This window comes from Hyla sarda, chromosome 9, assembly GCF_029499605.1.
Source record: "Hyla sarda isolate aHylSar1 chromosome 9, aHylSar1.hap1, whole genome shotgun sequence".
NCBI classification, from domain to species: domain Eukaryota; kingdom Metazoa; phylum Chordata; class Amphibia; order Anura; family Hylidae; genus Hyla; species Hyla sarda.
In genome coordinates this window covers 5050653-5072057 of record NC_079197.1, presented here as the reverse complement: position 1 = coordinate 5072057, position 21405 = coordinate 5050653, and the positions used below count along the sequence as shown (strand labels likewise).

Genomic DNA, 21405 nt, shown 5'->3' with positions numbered 1-21405 from the left:
GTATATATAATGATATCATGATGGGGCAGTGTATATCCTGCTGTATACAGGCCGTGTATATATAATGATATCATGATGGGGCAGTGTATATCCTGCTGTATACAGGCCGTGTATATAATGATATTATGATGGGGCAGTGTATATCCTGCTGTATACAGGCTGTGTATATAATGATATCATGATGGGGCAGTGTATATCCTGCTGTATACAGGCCGTGTATATAATGATATTATGATGAGGCAGTGTATATCCTGCTGTATACAGGCTGTGTATATAATGATATCATGATGGGGCAGTGTATATCCTGCTGTATACAGGCCGTGTATATAATGATATTATGATGGGGCAGTGTATATCCTGCTGTATACAGGCCGTGTATATAATGATATTATGATGAGGCAGTGTATATCCTGCTGTATACAGGCTGTGTATATATAATGATATTATGATGAGGCAGTGTATATCCTGCTGTATACAGGCCGTGTATATATAGTGATAGTATGATGGGGCAGTGTATATCCTGCTGTATACAGGCCGTGTATATATAATGATATTATGATGGGGCAGTGTATATCCTGCTGTATACAGGCCGTGTATATAATGATATTATGATGGGGCAGTGTATATCCTGCTGTATACAGGCTGTGTATATATAGTGATATTATGATGGGGCAGTGTATATCCTGCTGTATACAGGCCGTGTATATATAGTGATATTATCATGGGGCAGTGTATATCCTGCTGTATACAGGCTGTGTATATAATGATATTATGATGAGGCAGTGTATATCCTGCTGTATACAGGCCGTGTATATAATGATATTATGATGGGGCAGTGTATATCCTGCTGTATACAGGCCGTGTATATAATGATATTATGATGGGGCAGTGTATATCCTGCTGTATACAGGCTGTGTATATATAGTGATATTATGATGAGGCAGTGTATATCCTGCTGTATACAGGCCGTGTATATAATGATATTATGATGGGGCAGTGTATATCCTGCTGTATACAGGCTGTGTATATATAGTGATATTATGATGGGGCAGTGTATATCCTGCTGTATACAGGCCGTGTATATATAGTGATATTATCATGGGGCAGTGTATATCCTGCTGTATACAGGCTGTGTATATAATGATATTATGATGAGGCAGTGTATATCCTGCTGTATACAGGCCGTGTATATAATGATATGATGGGGCAGTGTATATCCTGCTGTATACAGGCCGTGTATATATAGTGATATTATGATGGGGCAGTGTATATCCTGCTGTATACAGGCCGTGTATATAATGATATTATGATGAGGCAGTGTATATCCTGCTGTATACAGACTGTGTATATAATGATATTATGATGAGGCAGTGTATATCCTGCTGTATACAGGCCGTGTATATATAGTGATATTATGGTGGGGCAGTGTATATCCTGCTGTATACAGGCTGTGTATATATAATGATATGATGGGGCAGTGTATATCCTGCTGTATACAGGCTGTGTATATAATGATATTATGATGAGGCAGTGTATATCCTGCTGTATACAGGCTGTATATATAATGATATTATGATGGGGCAGTGTATATCCTGCTGTATACAGGCTGTGTATATAATGATATTATGATGAGGCAGTGTATATCCTGCTGTATACAGGCTGTGTATATATAGTGATATTATGATGGGGCAGTGTATATCCTGCTGTATACAGGCCGTGTATATAATGATATTATGATGAGGCAGTGTATATCCTGCTGTATACAGGCCGTGTATATAATGATATTATGATGAGGCAGTGTATATCCTGCTGTATACAGGCTGTGTATATAATGATATTATGATGAGGCAGTGTATATCCTGCTGTATACAGGCTGTGTATATATAGTGATATTATGATGGGGCAGTGTATATCCTGCTGTATACAGGCTGTGTATATAGTGATATTATGATGGGGCAGTGTATATCCTGCTGTATACAGGCCGTGTATATATAGTGATATTATCATGGGGCAGTGTATATCCTGCTGTATACAGGCCGTGTATATAATGATATGATGGGGCAGTGTATATCCTGCTGTATACAGGCCGTGTATATATAGTGATATTATGATGGGGCAGTGTATATCCTGCTGTATACAGGCCGTGTATATAATGATATTATGATGAGGCAGTGTATATCCTGCTGTATACAGACTGTGTATATAATGATATTATGATGAGGCAGTGTATATCCTGCTGTATACAGGCCGTGTATATATAGTGATATTATGGTGGGGCAGTGTATATCCTGCTGTATACAGGCTGTGTATATATAATGATATGATGGGGCAGTGTATATCCTGCTGTATACAGGCTGTGTATATAATGATATTATGATGAGGCAGTGTATATCCTGCTGTATACAGGCTGTGTATATAATGATATTATGATGGGGCAGTGTATATCCTGCTGTATACAGGCTGTGTATATAATGATATTATGATGAGGCAGTGTATATCCTGCTGTATACAGGCTGTGTATATATAGTGATATTATGATGGGGCAGTGTATATCCTGCTGTATACAGGCCGTGTATATAATGATATTATGATGAGGCAGTGTATATCCTGCTGTATACAGGCCGTGTATATAATGATATTATGATGAGGCAGTGTATATCCTGCTGTATACAGGCTGTGTATATAATGATATTATGATGAGGCAGTGTATATCCTGCTGTATACAGGCTGTGTATATATAGTGATATTATGATGGGGCAGTGTATATCCTGCTGTATACAGGCTGTGTATATAGTGATATTATGATGGGGCAGTGTATATCCTGCTGTATACAGGCCGTGTATATATAGTGATATTATCATGGGGCAGTGTATATCCTGCTGTATACAGGCCGTGTATATAATGATATGATGGGGCAGTGTATATCCTGCTGTATACAGGCTGTGTATATAGTGATATTATGATGGGGCAGTGTATATCCTGCTGTATACAGGCCGTGTATATAATGATATGATGGGGCAGTGTATATCCTGCTGTATACATGCTGTGTATATAGTGATATTATGATGGGGCAGTGTATATCCTGCTGTATACAGGCCGTGTATATAATGATATTATGATGAGGCAGTGTATATCCTGCTGTATACAGGCTGTGTATATATAGTGATATTATGATGGGGCAGTGTATATCCTGCTGTATACAGGCCGTGTATATATAGTGATATTATCATGGGGCAGTGTATATCCTGCTGTATACAGGCCGTGTATATAATGATATGATGGGGCAGTGTATATCCTGCTGTATACAGGCCGTGTATATAGTGATATTATGATGGGGCAGTGTATATCCTGCTGTATACAGGCCGTGTATATAGTGATATTATGATGGGGCAGTGTATATCCTGCTGTATACAGGCTGTGTATATAATGATATTATGATGGGGCAGTGTGTATCCTGCTGTATACAGGCTGTATATAATGATATTATGATGAGGCAGTGTATATCCTGCTGTATACAGGCTGTGTATATATAGTGATAGTATGATGGGGCAGTGTATATCCTGCTGTATACAGGCCGTGTACATATAGTGATATTATGGTGGGGCAGTGTATATCCTGCTGTATACAGGCCGTGTATATAGTGATATTATGATGGGGCAGTGTATATCCTGCTGTATACAGGCCGTGTATATATAGTGATATTATGATGGGGCAGTGTATATCCTGCTGTATACAGGCCGTGTATATAATGATATTATGATGGAGCAGTGTATATCCTGCTGTATACAGGCAGTGTATATAATGATATTATGATGAGGCAGTGTATATCCTGCTGTATACAGGCCGTGTATATAGTGATATTATGATGGGGCAGTGTATATCCTGCTGTATACAGGCCGTGTATATAATGATATTATGATGGGGCAGTGTATATCCTGCTGTATACAGGCTGTGTATATATAGTGATATTATCATGGGGCAGTGTATATCCTGCTGTATACAGGCCGTGTATATAATGATATGATGAGGCAGTGTATATCCTGCTGTATACAGGCTGTGTATATAATGATATGATGAGGCAGTGTATATCCAGCTGTATACAGGCTGTGTATATAATGATATGATGGGGCAGTGTATATCCTGCTGTATACAGGCCGTGTATATAATGATATGATGGGGCAGTGTATATCCTGCTGTATACAGGCCGTGTATATAATGATATTATGATGGGGCAGTGTATATCCTGCTGTATACAGACTGTGTATATAATGATATTATGATGGGGCAGTGTATATCCTGCTGTATACAGGCCGTGTATATAATGATATGATGGGGCAGTGTATATCCTGCTGTATACAGACTGTGTATATAATGATATTATGATGAGGCAGTGTATATCCTACTGTATACAGGCCGTGTATATATAGTGATATTATGGTGAGGCAGTGTATATCCTGCTGTATACAGGCTGTGTATATATAATGATATTATGATGGGGCAGTGTATATCCTGCTGTATACAGGCCGTGTATATAATGATATTGTGGGGCAGTGTATATCCTGCGGTATACAGACTGTGTATATAATGATATTATGGGGCAGTGTATATCCTGCTGTATACAGACTGTGTATATAATGATATTATGATGGGGCAGTGTATATCCTGCTGTATACAGGCCGTGTATATAATGATATTATGATGGGGCAGTGTATATCCTGCTGTATACAGGCCGTGTATATATAGTGATATTATGATGGGGCAGTGTATATCCTGCTGTATACAGGCCGTGTATATAATGATATTATGATGGGGCAGTGTATATCCTGCTGTATACAGGCCGTGTATATATAGTGATATTATGATGGGGCAGTGTATATCCTGCTGTATACAGACTGTGTATATAATGATATTATGATGAGGCAGTGTATATCCTGCTGTATACAGGCCGTGTATATATAGTGATATTATGATGGGGCAGTGTATATCCTGCTGTATACAGGCTGTGTATATAATGATATTATGATGGGGCAGTGTATATCCTGCTGTATACAGGCTGTGTATATAATGATATTATGATGGGGCAGTGTATATCCTGCTGTATACAGGCCGTGTATATATAGTGATATTATCATGGGGCAGTGTATATCCTGCTGTATACAGGCCGTGTATATAATGATATGATGAGGCAGTGTATATCCTGCTGTATACAGGCTGTGTATATATAGTGATATTATGATGGGGCAGTGTATATCCTGCTGTATACAGGCCGTGTATATAGTGATATTATGATGGGGCAGTGTATATCCTGCTGTATACAGGCTGTGTATATATAGTGATATTATCATGGGGCAGTGTATATCCTGCTGTATACAGGCTGTGTATATAATGATATGATGAGGCAGTGTATATCCTGCTGTATACAGGCTGTGTATATAATGATATTATGGGGCAGTGTATATCCTGCTGTATACAGGCCGTGTATATAATGATATTATGATGGGGCAGTGTATATCCTGCTGTATACAGGCCGTGTATATAATGATATTATGATGGGGCAGTGTATATCCTGCTGTATACAGGCCGTGTATATAATGATATTATGATGGGGCAGTGTATATCCTGCTGTATACAGGCTGTGTTTATAATGATATTATGATGGGGCAGTGTATATCCTGCTGTATACAGGCTGTGTATATAATGATATTATGGGGCAGTGTATATCCTGCTGTATACAGACCGTGTATATAATGATATTATGATGAGGCAGTGTATATATCCTGCTGTATACAGGCCGTGTATATAATGATATTATGATGGGGCAGTGTATATCCTGCTGTATACAGGCCGTGTATATAATGATATTATGATTGGGCAGTGTATATATCCTGCTGTATACAGGCCGTGTATATAATGATATTATGATGGGGCAGTGTATATCCTGCTGTATACAGACCGTGTATATAATGATATTATGATGGGGCAATGTATATCCTGCTGTATACAGGCCGTGTATATAATGATATGATGATTGGGCAGTGTATATATCCTGCTGTATACAGGCCGTGTATATAATGATATTATGATGGGGCAGTGTATATCCTGCTGTATACAGACCGTGTATATAATGATATTATGATGGGGCAATGTATATCCTGCTGTATACAGGCCGTGTATATAATGATATTATGATGAGGCAGTGTATATCCTGCTGTATACAGGCCGTGTATATAATGATATGATGGGGCAGTGTATATCCTGCTGTATACAGGCTGTGTATATAATGATATTATGATGGGGCAGTGTATATCCTGCTGTATACAGGCCGTGTATATATAGTGATATTATCATGGGGCAGTGTATATCCTGCTGTATACAGGCCGTGTATATAATGATATGATGAGGCAGTGTATATCCTGCTGTATACAGGCTGTGTATATATAGTGATATTATGATGGGGCAGTGTATATCCTGCTGTATACAGGCCGTGTATATAGTGATATTATGATGGGGCAGTGTATATCCTGCTGTATACAGGCTGTGTATATATAGTGATATTATCATGGGGCAGTGTATATCCTGCTGTATACAGGCTGTGTATATAATGATATGATGAGGCAGTGTATATCCTGCTGTATACAGGCTGTGTATATAATGATATTATGGGGCAGTGTATATCCTGCTGTATACAGGCCGTGTATATAATGATATTATGATGGGGCAGTGTATATCCTGCTGTATACAGGCCGTGTATATAATGATATTATGATGGGGCAGTGTATATCCTGCTGTATACAGGCCGTGTATATAATGATATTATGATGGGGCAGTGTATATCCTGCTGTATACAGGCTGTGTATATAATGATATTATGATGGGGCAGTGTATATCCTGCTGTATACAGGCTGTGTATATAATGATATGATGGGGCAGTGTATATCCTGCTGTATACAGGCTGTGTATATAATGATATTATGGGGCAGTGTATATCCTGCTGTATACAGACCGTGTATATAATGATATTATGATGAGGCAGTGTATATATCCTGCTGTATACAGGCCGTGTATATAATGATATTATGATGGGGCAGTGTATATCCTGCTGTATACAGGCCGTGTATATAATGATATTATGATTGGGCAGTGTATATATCCTGCTGTATACAGGCCGTGTATATAATGATATTATGATGGGGCAGTGTATATCCTGCTGTATACAGACCGTGTATATAATGATATTATGATGGGGCAATGTATATCCTGCTGTATACAGGCCGTGTATATAATGATATTATGATGAGGCAGTGTATATCCTGCTGTATACAGGCCGTGTATATAATGATATGATGGGGCAGTGTATATCCTGCTGTATACAGGCCGTGTATATAATGATATTATGATGGGGCAGTGTATATCCTGCTGTATACAGGCTGTGTATATATAGTGATATTATGATGAGGCAGTGTATATCCTGCTGTATACAGACCGTGTATATAATGATATTATGATGGGGCAGTGTATATCCTGCTGTATACAGACTGTGTATATATAGTGATATTATGATGGGGCAGTGTATATCCTGCTGTATACAGGCTGTGTGTATATATAATGATATTATGATGAGGCAGTGTATATCCTGCTGTATACAGGCTGTGTATATAATGATATTATGATGAGGCAGTGTATATCCTGCTGTATACAGGCTGTGTATATAGTGATATTATGATGAGGCAGTGTATATCCTGCTGTATACAGGCTGTGTATATATAATGATATTATGATGAGGCAGTGTATATCCTGCTGTATACAGGCCGTGTATATAATTATATTATGATGAGGCAGTGTATATCCTGCTGTATACAGGCCGTGTATATAATGATATTATGATGAGGCAGTGTATATCCTGCTGTATACAGGCTGTGTATATAATGATATTATGATGAGGCAGTGTATATCCTGCTGTATACAGGCCGTGTATATAATGATATGATGGGGCAGTGTATATCCTGCTGTATACAGGCCGTGTATATAATGATATGATGAGGCAGTGTATATCCTGCTGTATACAGGCTGTGTATATAATTATATTATGATGAGGCAGTGTATATCCTGCTGTATACAGGCCGTGTATATAATGATATTATGATGGGGCAGTGTATATCCTGCTGTATACAGGCCGTGTATATAATGATATTATGATGGGGCAGTGTATATCCTGCTGTATACAGACCGTGTATATAATGATATTATGATGGGGCAGTGTATATCCTGCTGTATACAGACAGTGTATATAATGATATGATGAGGCAGTGTATATCCTGCTGTATACAGACTGTGTATATAATGATATTATGATGGGGCAGTGTATATCCTGCTGTATACAGGCCGGGTATATAATGATATGATGAGGCAGTGTATATCCTGCTGTATACAGGCTGTGTGTATATATAATGATATTATGATGAGGCAGTGTATATCCTGCTGTATACAGGCTGTGTATATAATGATATTATGATGAGGCAGTGTATATCCTGCTGTATACAGGCTGTGTATATAGTGATATTATGATGAGGCAGTGTATATCCTGCTGTATACAGGCCGTGTATATAATGATATTATGATGAGGCAGTGTATATCCTGCTGTATACAGGCCGTGTATATAATGATATTATGATGGGGCAGTGTATATATCCTGCTGTATACAGGCTGTGTATATAATGATATTATGATGGGGCAGCGTATATCCTGCTGTATACAGGCTGTGTATATAATGATATTATGGGGCAGTGTATATCCTGCTGTATACAGGCTGTGTATATAATGATATTATGATGGGGCAGTGTATATCCTGCTGTATACAGGCTGTGTATATAATGATATTATGAAGGGGCAGTGTATATCCTGCTGTATACAGGCTGTGTATATAATGATATTATGATGGGCAGTGTATATCCTGCTGTATACAGGCCGTGTATATAATGATATGATGGGGCAGTGTATATCCTGCTGTATACAGGCTGTGTATATAATGATATTATGATGGGGCAGTGTATATCCTGCTGTATACAGGCTGTGTATATAATGATATTATGATGGGGCAGTGTATATCCTGCTGTATACATGCTGTGTATATATAATGATATTATGATGGGGCAGTGTATATCCTGCTGTATACAGGCCGTGTATATATAATGATATTATGATGGGGCAGTGTATATCCTGCTGTATACAGGCCATGTATATAATGATATTATGATTGGGCAGTGTATATATCCTGCTGTATACAGGCCGTGTATATAATGATATTATGATGGGGCAGTGTATATCCTGCTGTATACAGACCGTGTATATAATGATATTATGATGGGGCAATGTATATCCTGCTGTATACAGGCCGTGTATATAATGATATTATGATGAGGCAGTGTATATCCTGCTGTATACAGGCCGTGTATATAATGATATGATGGGGCAGTGTATATCCTGCTGTATACAGGCCGTGTATATAATGATATTATGATGGGGCAGTGTATATCCTGCTGTATACAGGCTGTGTATATATAGTGATATTATGATGAGGCAGTGTATATCCTGCTGTATACAGACCGTGTATATAATGATATTATGATGGGGCAGTGTATATCCTGCTGTATACAGACTGTGTATATATAGTGATATTATGATGGGGCAGTGTATATCCTGCTGTATACAGGCTGTGTGTATATATAATGATATTATGATGAGGCAGTGTATATCCTGCTGTATACAGGCTGTGTATATAATGATATTATGATGAGGCAGTGTATATCCTGCTGTATACAGGCTGTGTATATAGTGATATTATGATGAGGCAGTGTATATCCTGCTGTATACAGGCTGTGTATATATAATGATATTATGATGAGGCAGTGTATATCCTGCTGTATACAGGCCGTGTATATAATTATATTATGATGAGGCAGTGTATATCCTGCTGTATACAGGCCGTGTATATAATGATATTATGATGAGGCAGTGTATATCCTGCTGTATACAGGCCGTGTATATAATGATATGATGGGGCAGTGTATATCCTGCTGTATACAGACTGTGTATATAATGATATTATGATGGGGCAGTGTATATCCTGCTGTATACAGACCGTGTATATAATGATATTATGATGGGGCAGTGTATATCCTGCTGTATACAGACCGTGTATATAATGATATTATGATGGGGCAGTGTATATCCTGCTGTATACAGACAGTGTATATAATGATATGATGAGGCAGTGTATATCCTGCTGTATACAGACTGTGTATATAATGATATTATGATGGGGCAGTGTATATCCTGCTGTATACAGGCCGGGTATATAATGATATGATGAGGCAGTGTATATCCTGCTGTATACAGGCTGTGTATATATAGTGATATTATGATGAGGCAGTGTATATCCTGCTGTATACAGGCTGTGTATATAATGATATTATGATGGGGCAGTGTATATCCTGCTGTATACAGGCTGTGTATATAGTGATATTATGATGAGGCAGTGTATATCCTGCTGTATACAGACTGTGTATATATATAGTGATATTATGATGAGGCAGTGTATATCCTGCTGTATACAGGCCGTGTATATAATGATATTATGATGAGGCAGTGTATATCCTGCTGTATACAGGCCGTGTATATAATGATATTATGATGGGGCAGTGTATATATCCTGCTGTATACAGGCTGTGTATATAATGATATTATGATGGGGCAGCGTATATCCTGCTGTATACAGGCTGTGTATATAATGATATTATGGGGCAGTGTATATCCTGCTGTATACAGGCTGTGTATATAATGATATTATGATGGGGCAGTGTATATCCTGCTGTATACAGGCTGTGTATATAATGATATTATGAAGGGGCAGTGTATATCCTGCTGTATACAGGCTGTGTATATAATGATATTATGATGGGCAGTGTATATCCTGCTGTATACAGGCCGTGTATATAATGATATGATGGGGCAGTGTATATCCTGCTGTATACAGGCTGTGTATATAATGATATTATGATGGGGCAGTGTATATCCTGCTGTATGCAGGCTGTGTATATATAATGATATTATGATGGGGCAGTGTATATCCTGCTGTATACAGGCCGTGTATATATAATGATATTATGATGGGGCAGTGTATATCCTGCTGTATACAGGCTGTGTATATAATGATATTATGATGAGGCAGTGTATATCCTGCTGTATACAGGCTGTGTATATAATGATATTATGATGAGGCAGTGTATATCCTGCTGTATACAGGCCGTGTATATAGTGATATTATGATGGGGCAGTGTATATCCTGCTGTATACAGGCCGTGTATATAATGATATTATGATGAGGCAGTGTATCTATCTATCTCATATCTATCTATCTATCTCATCTCTATCTATCTCATATCTATCTCATATCTATCTATCTCATATCTATCTATCTCATATCTATCTATCTCATATCTATCTATCTATCTCTCTATCTCATATCTATCTCATATCTATCTATCTCATATCTATCTCATATCTATCTATCTCATGTCTATCTCATATCTATTTATCTATCTATTTCATATCTATTTATCTCATATCTATCTATCCATCTATCTATCTATCTATCTCATATCTATCTATCTATCTTCATATGTATCTATATATCTCATATCTATCTATCTCATATCTATCTATCTCATATCTATCCATCTATCTATCTCATATCTATCTATCTCATATCTATCTATCTCATATCTATCTCATATCTATCTATCTATCTATCTATCTATTTCATATCTATCTATATCATATCTATCTATCTCATATCTATCTCATATCTATCCATCTCATATCTATCTATCTATTTCATATCTATCTATTTCATATCTATCTATCTCATATCTATCTATCTCATATCTATCTATCTATCTCATATCTATCTATATATCTCATATCTATCTATCTATCTATCTATCTATCTCATATCTATCTATCTATCTCATATCTATCTATCTATCTCATATCTGTCTATCTATCTCATATCTATCTATCTATCTATCTATCTCATATCTATCTATCTCATATCTATCTATCTCATATCTATCTATCTCATATCTATCTATCTCATATCTATCTATTTATCTCATATCTATCTCATATCTATCTATCTATCTCATATCTATCTCATATCTATCTATCTCATTTCTATCTGATATCTATCTATCTATCTATCTATCTATCTCATATCTATCTATCTCATATCTATCTATCTATCTATCTCATTTCTATCTCATATCTATCTATCTATCTCTCTCTCTCATATCTATCTATCTCATATCTATCTATTTCATATCTATCTATCTATCTATCTATCTCATATCTATCTCATATCTATCTATCTCATTTCTATCTCATATCTATCTATCTATATATCTATCTCATATCTATCTATCTATCTCATATCTATCTATCTATCTCATATCTATCTATATATTTCATATCTATCTATCTATCTCATATCTATCTATCTCATATCTATCTATCTCATATCTATCTATCTCATATCTATCTATCTCATATCTATCTCATATCTATCTATCTCATATCTATCTATCTATCTATCTATCTCATATCTATATATCTATCTATCTATCTATCTCATATCTATCTAATATCTCATATCTATCTATATATTTCATATCTATCTCATATCTATCTCATATCTATCTATCTATCTCATATCTATCTATCTCATATCTATCTATCTCATATCTATATATCTATCTATCTATCTCATATCTATCTATCTATCTATCTCATATCTATCTATCTATCTAATATCTCATATCTATCTATATATTTCATATCTATCTCATATCTATCTCATATCTATCTATCTATCTCATATCTATCTATCTATCTATCTATCTATCTATCTATCTATCTCATGTCTATCTATCTTTCTGTCTATAGATCTGACTATTGTAGGTGTATGATGATCTTATTTCTACCCGTTATATAGATGAGATGTTTTTCTCTTCATGTGGATGCAGTGATCTGTATGATATCGTCCGGTGTGTACAGGGGTTTATGGGATATGATCTTGTATCCAGCACTGACAAGGCTGAGGCTGATAGGAGACAATAATAATCCGCTTAATTGAGCCACTGGGGACCAGAACCTCATCCAGAGACCTCAACCAACAAACCGCATCCAACCGCATCAATACAAACCAACAAACCGCATCCAACCGCATCAATACAAACCAACAAACCGCATCCAACCGCATCAATACAAACCAACAAACCGCAACCAACCGCATCAATACAAACCAACAAACCGCATCCAACCGCATCAACAGAAACCTCAACCAACAAACCGCATCCAACCGCATCAATACAAACCAACAAACCGCATCCAACCGCATCAATACAAACCAACAAACCGCAACCAACCGCATCAATACAAACCAACAAACCGCATCCAACCGCATCAACAGAAACCTCAACCAACAAACCGCATCCAACCGCATCAGTACAAACCAACAAACCGCACCCAACCGCATCAATACAAACCAACAAACCGCATCCAACTGCATCAATACAAACCAACAAACCGCATCCAACCGCATCAACAGAAACCTCAACCAACAAACCGCATCAGTGCAAACCTCCACTAACAAACCGCAACCACCCGCATCAGTACAAACCTCCACTAACAAACCGCAACCACCCGCATCAGTACAAACCTCCACTAACAAACCGCAACCACCCGCATCAGTACAAACCTCCACTAACAAACCGCATCCGCATCTGCATATCAGTTCATTAAAAACAACTATAAGGCCGTGTTCACACGTGCGGGGTGTTTCATTGGAATAATTTAATACAAATCCTGGAACAAATCATAAATAAAGGACAAATATAAAGTAACTTCCTCGTGTTTAGATCCTTTCCTGGCTTCGTATTAAATATTTGCAATTAAAATCCTGAACATGTGAACACAGCCTTATAGTGGTCATCATCATCATCATCATCATCATCATCATGAGTGCCTGCAACATGTATTCGGAATCTTCTCATTAGAAAAGTTACATAATAATAATAATAAATAATAATAATAACAAGTATTATTATTATTGTTATATATCTAACAGGAGGAAAGCAACTTATTACAATCACGTTTCTGATTTTTTTTTTTTCTATAAATCATTTTCCTAGTTTTCCCCATAAATAATCCAAAATAAATAATCATTTACTTGGAGTAGAATTGTCTTTTTAACCCCTAAACTTTTATTTCCTGTTCTAATTGACTTAATAAAATAAGAAACATCCAAAGTGCATTTTCCAAATAAAAACTAATCTAAACATTTTGTTTGTTGTCATTTTTAAATATCACAAAATATAATCGCAAAGTAGGAATTTGGGAATGAACTTTGCTGAAATAAACATGAAATATATATATATAAATACTAACGTTGGCGTCTACTTAAAATAAAAAAAACATACATAAAATAAAAAAAATAAAAAAGAAATAAAGAAATGCTTTAAAATATACTATATATATAATTGTTTTTAAGCATCAAATTCTAAACCTGCCGAATAAGTTAAAAAAAATTGATATGCAAAAAATAGAAAAAAATTAACTTCTTGTGTATATATCTAAGATTTGCCCCTAAAATGGCGCATGTTCCTCTGACTTTAATCTTTACTGTCAGTTCCCATCTAATCGCATAGTAATGGACGGAGAAGACTTGTCTGACTAATGTGGATGTGCGTTTTTATGTTAATTCTTTACATATTTATTCCTAATATTTCTACCAGATAATGAGGCCTCTGAGGGGGAGGCTGCGGCTCTGCGGTTCTCACTCATTAATTTTTTTCTCCCATATTACGTCAGAATTTCTTATTGATATATGCAACTTAAAAAAAATAAAATAAAAAATAAAAACTTTGCAAAAAGACAAAAACATATATTTCAAGATTATTGTCACGCTTCTGTTCCTGGAACTAACGGATATAACGGAAAACTAATTAGAGAACTCAAATGTATCAATAGAGAATTCTAATGTATCAAAAGAAAAATCAAATGTATCAATAGAGAATTCTAATGTATCAAAAGAAAAATCAAATGTATCAATAGAGAATTCTAATGTATCAAATGAAAAATCAAATGTATCAATAGAGAATTCTAATGTATCAAAAGAAAAATCAAATGTATCAATAGAGAATTCTAATGTATCAAATGAAAAATCAAATGTATCAATAGAGAATTTTAACGTTTCAATAGGGAAATCAAATGAATCAATATAGAATTCAGATGTATCAATAGAGAATTCTAATGTATCAAAAGAAAAATCAAATGTATCAATAGAGAATTTTAACGTTTCAATAGGGAAATCAAATGTATCAATAGAGAATTCAGATGTATCAATAGAGAATTCTAATGTATCAAAAGAAAAATCAAATGTATCAATGGACAATTTTAACGTTTCAATAGGGAAATCAAATGTATCAATAGAGAATTTGAATGTATCAATATGTAAATCAAATGTATCAATGGAGAATTCTAATGTATCAAAAGAAAAATCAAATGTATCAATAGAGAATTTTAATGTATCAATAGGGAAATCAAATGTATCAATAGAAAAATCAAATATGTCAATGGAAAATTCTAATGTATCACTAGAGAATTCTAATGTATCAATAGGGAATCAAATGTATTAATAGCGAATTCTAATGTATCAATGGAGAATTAGAATTTATCAATAGGGAATCAAATGTATTAATAGAAAAATCAAATGTATCAATAGAGAACTCTAATATATCAACAGAGATTTCAAATGTATCAATTGAAAATTCGAATGTATCAATAGAGAAATCAAATGTATCAATTTTTTTGTTTTTAATTTGTTTCTTTTTGGCTACAATCGGTTTAGTCGGTGGTCTCAAACCGTGGCCCTCCAGATGTTGCAAAACTTCAACTCCCAGCATGCCCGGACAGCCGAAGGCTGTCCGGGCATGCTGGGAGTTGAAGTTTTGCAACATCTGGAGGGCCACGGTTTGAGCCCACTGGGTTTAGTGATGACACTTTTAGGGTAAAACTCACCTTTACCTTTATATTCAGATTCTGAGGAGGTGGAGCAGCTACTTTTCTCCAGTTTGTCCCTAAAGTCCTCAGCAGTTTTGCCGGACAGGCAGTGGGTCAGGTCCTGGGCAGGCTGGCCATTGCTGGAGTAAGGGGCGCAGGTGGCCAGGGGCTTACAGTCTGCTAAGATGTCCCTGATTAGGAATGAAGAAGTGACAGTCCTGGATTGTGAAGGGGCAGAGAGTCCGGGCTGGAGATGGGACTCGATGCCCAGGGCCAACCCTTGTCTGGTGCTGACCGCCTCCAAACACTCTCTGGACGGTGAAGGTGGAGGAGAACACACGCTGCTGACCTCTGACCTGGGGCTGAGCTCTAGGGGTGACCTGCTGTCCCCCATCAATGGGTCCACCTGAGCGAGCCCAGGGCTACCGGCTCTATGGGACAGGATGGTGTCAATCCCAAATCCGTTCGATCCTTCCATTCCAGCCTCCTTGTATTATTTCACATTAACATTGAGCCTGGAAAAAAAAAACTAAAAATTAAAAAAAAAAAAGATAAAATATTCTCTAGTTAATTCCTTCCAGATCTGGTGCCATCTAGAGTGCCCAAGATCCTGTCTCCTGTCCTGCAGCTGGGTGGTCGGGGGACCTCAGGAGAAGACCCGAAAATCAATAGAAGGTTCTGGCGTGTAACCAGCTCAATGATGGTAAAATCGATCTGGAGAAATAGAGAGAAGCTTCAGCTCTGGGGAGACTGAGGAGAAGAGATGGTGACGAGATGCAGCAGCCAAGGCAGGTCATCCCCTGGTGGGAGTCATCCTAGGACTTTCCAAGGACCAGGCTGGAGATGGGGATGAGCTGGAGCTTCAGCACCTTGGAGAGCGAGTCCTGCTTCTCAGTGTGGTCCTAAGAGAACAGATCCAGGGCCTTCTCTACAGAACAAGGGTCTTCTCTACAGAACAAGGGTCTTCTCTACAGAACAAGGGTCTTCTCTACAGAACAAGGGTCTTCTCTACAGAACAAGGGTCTTCTCTACAGAACAAGGGTCTTCTCTACAGAGCACGGGTCTTCTCTACAGAACAAGGGTCTTCTCTACAGAACAAGGGTCTTCTCTACAGAACAAGGGTCTTCTCTACAGAGCACGGGTCTTCTGCCTGTGCCCGGGTCAGGGTCTTCTGCCTGTGCCCAGTTCAGGATCAGGGTCTACTGTTTGTGACCAGCCCAGGGTCAGGGTCTTCTGTCTTAGCCCTGGGTCAGGTTCTTCTGCCTCAGCCCAGGGTCAGGTTCTTTTGCCTTAGTCCTGGGTCAGGTTCTTCTGCCTCAGCCCAGGGTCAGGTTCTTTTGCCTTAGTCCTGGGTCAGGTTCTTCTGCCTCAGCCCAGGGTCAGGTTCTTTTGCCTTAGTCCTGGGTCAGGTTCTTCTGCCTCAGCCCAGGGTCAGGTTCTTTTGCCTTAGTCCTGGGTCAGGTTCTTCTGCCTCAGCCCAGGGTCAGGTTCTTCTGCCTCAGCCCAGGGTCAGGTTCTTTTGCCTTAGTCCAGGGTCAGGTTCTTTTGCCTCAGCCCAGGGTCAGGTTCTTCTGCCTCAGCCCAGGGTCAGGTTCTTTTGCCTTAGTCCAGGGTCAGGTTCTTTTGCCTTAGTCCTGAGTCAGGTTCTTCTGCCTCAGCCCAGGGTCAGGTTCTTTTGCCTTAGTCCTGGGTCAGGTTCTTTTGCCTCAGCCCAGGGTCAGGTTCTTTTGCCTCAGCCCAGGGTCAGGTTCTTCTGCCTCAGCCCAGGGTCAGGTTCTTCTGCCTCAGCCCAGGGTCAGGTTCTTCTGCCTCAGCCCAGGATCAGGTTCTTTTGCCTTAGTCCTGAGTCAGGTTCTTCTGCCTCAGCCCAGGGTCAGGTTCTTCTGCCTCAGCCCAGGGTCAGGTTCCTTTGCCTCAGCCCAGGGTCAGGTTCTTCTGCCTTAGTCCAGGGTCAGGTTCTTCTGCCTTAGTCCAGGGTCAGGTTCTTCTGCCCCAGCCCAGGATCTCCTCTCCAGCTGCACCCCCTTGCAGTTTCCTTGCAGAGAAGACTCAGTGTTTAGGTGGGAGCTGTGTCCTGCTCCAGATTCACCCCGGGGGTCCTGCAGGCTCAGATCTACTCCTTTTGAACTCGTCTGTATCCTGCACTGTCCTGGAGTCGGGTGGGGGAGGGGAGGGTCCTCTCCGGGCTCAGATCTCCTTACACACTGTCACTTCAAGCCTTTTGCTCTACAGAACTTGTGTCACTTTGGCAGAGCTCACAATGTGTCGGCAGCACACGTGTCACCGGGGCCCGGGCTCCCATTGGCTGCTCTGGGCCTCTCTTTGGCTGATGTCATGTAGGAGAAGGAACCTGATCCTCTTTCAGTTTGATTAAAAGAGACAGTGAATTAATTACCGCAGCTCCGGCCGCGGTTTACAGGCGATTTCCACCTTGTTTGCTCTCATCCCATCATTCAGGAGCCTCTAATGGGCATTAACCCTCTGCTGCCTGCAGCCACCCTGCCACCCCAGCCTGAAGATGTGCCAGGGCTGCCAGTGTGCGAGTGCGGAGAAATACACCCAGTCCTTATGTAAATATTTATATCTGTGTTTGTGTGTTTGTTTTCTAGCAAGTGGAATTTAGCTAATGTTAATTAATTGCAACATTTCTTTTACATTTTGCAAATAGTTTTATGGTTTATTTCTTATTATTGTGCAATTGTTTTTTTTCCCTATTAATATTATAAATTATTATTAATATTATATTACTATCAATAAAAGATCATGTGTAAAATATTGATTTTAGTTAACAAAGAAGGATTGTTTCACATCAAAAATTTTTTATATTATCTATTACACAATGCACATATCTACGGACATAATAGAATTACATACAATGTATCCAATAAAGAGAGAATTATTTCTTTCATTGAACATTAATAAAACTGGCATGTCTATTTCATCTATCTATCTATCTATCTATCTATCTATCTATCTATCTATCTCATATCATATCTATCTCATATCTATTTAATCTATCTCATATCTATCTATTTCATATCTATCTCATATCTATTTAATCTATCTATCTATCTATCTATCTCATATCTATCTATCTATCTATCTCATATCTATCTATCTCATATCTATTTCATCTATCTATCTATCTATCTCATATCATATCTATCTCATATCTATTTAATCTATCTCATATCTATCTATTTCATATCTATCTCATATCTATTTAATCTATCTATCTATCTATCTCATATCTATCTATCTATCTATCTCATATCTATCTATATATCTCATATCTATCTATCTCATATCTATCTATCTCATATCTATCTATCTATCTATCTATCTCATATCTATCTATATATCTCATATCTATCTATCTCATATCTATCTATCTCATATGTATCTATCTATCTATCATCTATCTATCTATCATCTATCTATCATCTATCTATCTATCTCATATCTATCTATCTATCTCATATCTATCTATCTCATATCTATTTCATATCTATCTATCTCATATCTATCTATCTCATATCTATCTATCTATTTATCTATCTAGCTATCTATCTCATATCTATCCATCTATCTCTCTATCTCATATCTATCTATCTATCTATCTATCTATCTATCTATCTATCTATCTCATATCTATCTATCTATCTATCTCTCTCATATCTATCTATCTATCTATCTATCTCATATCTATCTCATATCTATCTATCTATCTATCTATCTATCTATCTCATATCTATCTATCTATCTATCTATCTATCTCATATCTATCTATCTATCTCATATCTATCTATCTATCTATCTATCTATCTCTCTCATATCTATCTATCCATTATTTAGGATATTTACAAATTGTTAATATTCAGGTAACAAGCACAATGCCAGTCCCTGTGCCATAGACTCTGATACCTCGGCCTGCCCCATCTATATATATATATATATATATATATATATATATATATATATATATGTTACATATGTTGGCATCTTCTCTGGCAGGGCCCCCTATACCTGCTGATCTGATGGGGCAGGTGGGTGTTGCACATATATAATGGGGGATGTCTATATATTATATGGACTGGATACTAATCTTTACTCATTGTTTGTGTTTTATATAATCAGGGAAATACTGATCCAGAGAGACAACAGCAGATCTGACGCTGATCTATATACAGTCTGTATCCTCTGCAGGTGAGATTGTTCCACAGGGACTGCATTATGTCATATTATGTCATATTATCACCTCACAATTATTATTTATTATTACTAATTAATTATATCCATCTTAATAGTATTTTGGTATCTTATTTAATAAGACATATATTAGTATTTTTGATTTATTACAATATTTTCTTTTATTCTGATTATTATAAATAAGTAATGAACAGTATCTTCTTGGGGTTGGAGGATGACACAGACCTGGACTGGGATAAAAAGTGACATCAAACGCTGAAGGTCAAATAAAAGTCATGGCGTTCTCTGAGGATGGATCTCAGGATATTCACACACTGACACATAAAGCAGGAGGTGGTGCAGCAGCTGTGACATATACGTCACTGCGCAACTTTTCTTCCCCTAAAGGAAAGTCACGTCAAAAGTGTACGACTAATGTGTGACAGATAAATATGGGGCAAAAAAAGTGCGCAGGTCACATGACAGGACCGACCGCTGCAGGCAGTAGTGCCCCTTATGGGTAGATGTACAGGATATCAGGAAGAATCTGTCAGTGATGGGAAGAAGTTTCCTGAGCTGAGAACATTCTCCTCAGATAAAGTGTAAGGAAGAAATAAATGAGATCTGTGCCCCCCCCGCACCAAGCCTTCCAGCGCCCCTATGGCTTAATAATGATGTGTATGGGTGATGAATATCCACAGCTTGTTTGGCAAAATCTGCAAATGGAGACACAGTAATTACTCCCAAATCCTTCTGTGATAATCAGGGTAGAGAGCGGTGCCAAGTGTGCGCCAGTGCCAGTCATCTGTACTGTAAGAGGCGGGTACAGTATGGGGAATATTCTATCTATTATCTATCTATCTCTCATATCTATCTATCTATCTATCTCATATCTGTCTATCTATCTCATATCTATCTATCTATCTATCTATCTCATATCTATCTATCTATCTATCTATCTATCTATCTATCTCATATCTATCTATCTATCTCATATCTATCTATCTATCTATCTATCTATCTATCTATCTCATATCTGTCTATCTATCTATCTATCTATCTAGAATAAAGTGTCCCGCAGCACTACAGTAGTGATCAAAT

The 21405-nt window shown here is 37.6% G+C and overlaps 2 protein-coding genes across 4 annotated transcripts in view; one reads left to right on the top strand and one right to left on the bottom strand.

Moving 5' to 3' along the window:
• Positions 1 to 18284, bottom strand: part of BARHL1 (BarH like homeobox 1) — a 39333-nt gene extending 21049 nt beyond the window's left edge. For 2 of the 3 annotated variants that reach the window (XR_008847633.1, XM_056538406.1), the window contains exon 1: positions 16135 to 18284. Coding sequence is in view for 2 of the 3 variants with exons in the window: in XM_056538406.1 (XP_056394381.1) it covers positions 16135 to 16594 (460 nt within the window). In the remaining variant the exon portion in view is untranslated. The remainder of the gene's footprint in view (positions 1 to 16134) is intronic. The other variant, XM_056538407.1, reaches the window with a different exon arrangement.
• LOC130290572 (transcription termination factor 1-like) overlaps positions 1 to 21405 on the top strand; it is a 234798-nt gene that overhangs the window by 23592 nt on the left and 189801 nt on the right. Inside the window, exon 2 of the mRNA XM_056538399.1 lies at positions 20254 to 20322. The gene's annotated coding sequence lies outside the window, so the exon portion shown is untranslated. The remainder of the gene's footprint in view (positions 1 to 20253; positions 20323 to 21405) is intronic.